Here is a 4,672-nt window from a genome sequence, read left to right as displayed (position 1 = left end):
AGCACTCTCTGGCCAGATTTTAACTATTTTCATGACTGACTGAGTTCTTTTCCTGGGAGGGACATACTTTGAGCATGACAGAAGTGAAAGATGGTCAGATGTGCCCAGTGGGGGAGGGGGATTACTCTATATGCCTGTTTCAGATTAGAGTACATATGAGTGTTCTTCTAAAGTGTTCTTCTCTCTGGTGGAGAATTGCATGTACTGCACAAACTTAGGGAGAACTGTCTTTAAACAAGCTTGATTGAAGTCCCCAGTCATGACAAGAGTGCCCTCTGGTTGAGTTTGCTACTGCCTGGAGATAACATCATATAGCTTAGAAAGCGCCATGCCGACATTGGCATCAGGTGGAGTATAAACAGCTAAAATAATTATCACAGTGATTTCTCTAGGCAGATAAAATGGCCTACATGTGACAGTCATCAGTTCCACAACTAGGAAACAATACATATAAACTACTCTGTTGTTAACATACCAGTCACTGTGTATATAGATACAGAGTCCACCTCCCTTGCTCTTACTGGAGTCACCATTTCTGTCAGAGCAATAAATGACTCGGCTTGTCAACTCCACTGCTGCATTGGGTATAACTCAGTGTAGCCCAGTCTCTGCTACAATCATCACACAGCTTTCATGGAGAAGCCTGCTTGCTGCCATCTGCAGCTCTAAAAAGGGCCTAACAGAAAAGACTGTAATGATGAATCCATTAAGGCCAATATTTTCAACATGTTCTTCAGTTCAGTCTTTGTCAATAGCAATGGCTCATGCCCCGCATTTCCTAATTGTACCACAACTAATTGCAATGATCTACTACATATTGATTTTACAGAAGATAATTTTGAAAAAGCACTAGGCAAACTAAAACCATCTCTATCTATTAGCCCTGATGGATTATGTGCCTAGTTCTTAAAAAAGCTTTCCACCGCAATATCCAAACCACTAAGCACAATCTACAAGATATCTTTTAGATCTAACACTTTGCCCGACTTATGATCATTAGCCATGGTCATTCCTATCTTCAAAAAGGGAACCCCCAGCCTAGTTGAAAATTACAGATCAATCTCATTATGTTGTGTCACTGCAAAGTCATGGAATCAATCATCAACCAATCCATTACCTTCCATTTAGAGACAAACAACCTACTCTCTAACAAAGAGTTTGGTTTCAGGAAAAAATTGTCCTGTAATCTACAACTCCTACACTGCAAAAACATTTGGACTATACAACTCGACCAAGGTAAAGCAATAGACACAATTTATAGAGACTTCTGCAAAGCCTTTGATTCAGTGGTACATGACAAACTACTGTTAAAACTATGCTCTTACAGCATTTCTGGATCAGTGCACAAATGGATAGTTGCATTCCTATCAAACAGGCAACAAATAGTCAAAATAAGGAGTGCCCTATCAAATCCTGCACACGTCTAGACAATGGAGAGAAGGACCTGTACATTGACTACCATGCTGACTGTATCAAAAGTAAGCCACACAACCCGCAACTCAGCTTTAACCCTCAACCACAACCCTACCTCAACCGATCCACCATCACCCAAGACTAGGCACGCACGCCCCTAACTACCTCAATTCCAACTACTACTAGCCTTAAATGCAAACTACTCAATGCAAGAAGCCTCGTGAATAAAATACCTGAATTTTTCCTCCTACTAAATATGGCTAAATTCGACATTATATTTGTCTGTGAAACATGGCTCAATGCATCTCTCCCTGACTCCATTACCACAGTAAGGGACTATCATGTTTACCGATCAGATCGTGAAATTCGTAGAGGAGGTGGTGTTGCTATCTTCTATAAAAAGTCCTTACATCTAAAAATATCCAAGTTACCCAGGAGCTTGCTCTTCCTGAGACCATCATCTGTGAACTATCCTTAAATATCACAATTCGATTCTTACTATGTTACAGAGCACCTGATTATGACATCGAACATGTAAACAAGCTAAATACATTACTAACATGGGCTGCATCCTGCCCATACCCTTTTATCTTTCTTGGTGATTTCAATCTACCTCATATTGACTGGACCCTAAATGAATGTACAACTGAAATCATACACACAACCTTCTACAATGCTATTACAAATCTGGGACTGGAACAACTAGTAACCAACAACACTAGACTAAACAACTGCCTCGATCTCATCTTCTGCAATAGTTTGAATTTAATTTACGGAATACAAACTAAAGAACCCTTTTCCAGCAGTGACCACAATATGATTGACTTTTGTCTCAACATACGCCCACAAAAATCACCACAATGATGTAATCCCCAATTGTAACTTCAAAAAAGGCAACTATGATCTTATAGACAACGATCTCTCATCCCTTGATTGGCAATCTCTATTCACTGGATGCAATACTGTTGAAGACCATTACAACATATTTTTACTTGAAGTCAAAAGAGTCATCAAACTATATGTACCAACAACAACTCCCAAAACAAAACAAAAAAGCAGATTACCCATAACAATAAGGAAACTTCAATCCAAAAAGAGATCACTCTGGCGGAAAAACAAATCTGGTCACGTTGCCAATTTCAAAAGCCGATACAAAAATTTATGCCACCAGATAAAGACCGAATGCATCAATTATCACATTAAACAAGAGGAAAACCTTCTAAGCACCAATTCCACCCGTGCTTTTTACAATTTTGTAAACAACAAACTAAGGTCTATCCCACCCTTGATAGGACCTGATGGTAAAGACTGCAACGACGACACCACTAAAGCCAACATCTTTAACACATTCTTCAGCTCAGTATTTGTAAACAGCAATGGATCATGCCCAGTATTTCCTAGCCGTACCACAGATAACAACAATGATCTAATACATATCGATTTTACAGAAGACAATGTTGAAAAGCACTACGCAATCTAAAACCATCTCTATCTATTGGACCTGATGGAATATGTGCCTACTTCTTAAAAAAGCTATCCACTGCCATAGCCAAACCTCTAAGCATAATCTTTGAAAAATCTTTCAGGACCAGCTCCTTGCCTAACCTATGGTCACAAGCCACAGTCATCCCCATCTTCAAAAAGGGAGACCCAAGCCTAGTTGAAAATTACAGACCAATCTCCTTATGCTGCGTCACCTGTAAAGTCATGGAATCAATTATTAACCAATCCATCATCCTCCACTTAGAGACAAACAACCTACTCTCCAATAAACAATTTGGTTTCAGAAAAAAACTATCCTGTAATCTGCAACTCTTACACTGCAAAAACATATGGACGACACAACTCGACCAGGGCAAAGCAATAGACGCAATCTACATAGACTTCTGTAAAGCCTTTGATTCAGTGGTACACGACAAACTACTCCTAAAAATAAAATCCTATGGTATCTCTGGACAACTGAATAACTGGATAGAAGCATTCCTGGCAAACAGACAACAAATGGTCAAAATCGGGAGCGTCCTATCAAATTCTGTACCTGTCAATAGTGGTGTCCCCCAAGGCAGTGTTCTAGGACCAACTCTCTTCATACTCTACATAAATGACCTCTGTGATCATATTAAGAGCAATTGCGTTCTTTTCGCTGATGATGTAAAGCTGTTCAATACCACAGACAATACTGCTACCCTACAAAAAGATCTTGACTATGTATCAGAATGGTCAAACAAATGGCAACTTCAAATCTCAACAAATAAATGCTCTGTCTTACATATTGGCAAAAAAAATCAGAAAATAAAATACAAGCTGAATAGTCAAGATCTTGTTGATGACCCAAGCTCTGTAAAGGACCTTGGAATACTCACCTCTAATGATCTAAGTGCTAGAGCCCACTGCAACTACATAGCCAAAAAGGCATTAAGAGTTGTTAACCTAATCCTACGTAGCTTTTTCTCTGGTAATATCACACTACTAACCAGAGCATACAAAACATTTGCTAGACCAATACTCGAATACAGTTCATCAGTCTGGAACCCACATTACGTATCTGATATTAGCACAATTGAGAAAGTCCAGAAATATTTCACAAGAAGAGTTCTCCACTCCTCTACTCGTTGTAGAATACCTTATGCCACCAGACTTGAAATTCTAGAACTAGAAAACCTTGAATTACGCCGTCTTCGGGTCTGATTTAAGCATGGTATATAAAATCATACATTGCAATGTCCTACCTGTCAATGAATACTTCAGCTTCAACCATAACAACACAAGAGCACACAATAGATACAAACTCAAAGTTAACCGCACCAAACTTGATTGCAGGAAATACGACTTCAGCAATAGAGTGGTCAATGTCTGGAATACTCTACCCGACTCTGTAGTTTCTTCCCCAAACCCCAAAAACTTTAACCTTAGACTGTCTACTATTGACCTCACCCCTTTCCTAAGAGGTCTGTAGGGGGCGTGCATAAAGCGCACCAACGTGCCTACCATCCCTGTCCTATTGTTTCTCTTATTCTTCTTTTATTTTTCTTATATGTACCCATTTCTTGTATTCACAACTATGTATACAGTTATACTTATTATCTTGTAAACAATTGGCAAATCAAATAAATAAAATAAATAAATAAAATAGTTAACAGGGGTGTCGCCCAAGGCAGCATTCTAGGACCCACTCTCTTTCTAATTTACATAAATGACTTTTGCGGTCATGTTAAAATCAACTGTGCCCTCTTCGATGATGACATAAAGTTATTTAACA

The 4,672-nt window shown here is 39.0% G+C and overlaps 1 protein-coding gene across 1 annotated transcript; it reads left to right on the top strand.

Annotated features, from left to right (window-relative positions):
• Positions 1 to 328: 328 nt before the first annotated feature.
• Positions 329 to 4,369, top strand: LOC148128932 (uncharacterized). The gene is given in 3 exon segments (XM_087947325.1): positions 329 to 352; positions 3,538 to 4,095; positions 4,097 to 4,369. Coding segments are annotated over 3 exon segments (855 nt in total).
• Positions 4,370 to 4,672: the final 303 nt, after the last annotated feature.

The sequence above is a fragment of the Notechis scutatus genome, chromosome Z (genome assembly GCF_049901735.1).
Source record: "Notechis scutatus isolate UNSWTSFEM ecotype Mainland chromosome Z, rNotScu1.2, whole genome shotgun sequence".
NCBI lineage: Eukaryota > Metazoa > Chordata > Lepidosauria > Squamata > Elapidae > Notechis > Notechis scutatus.
This window is presented reverse-complemented; position numbering and strand designations above follow the sequence as displayed.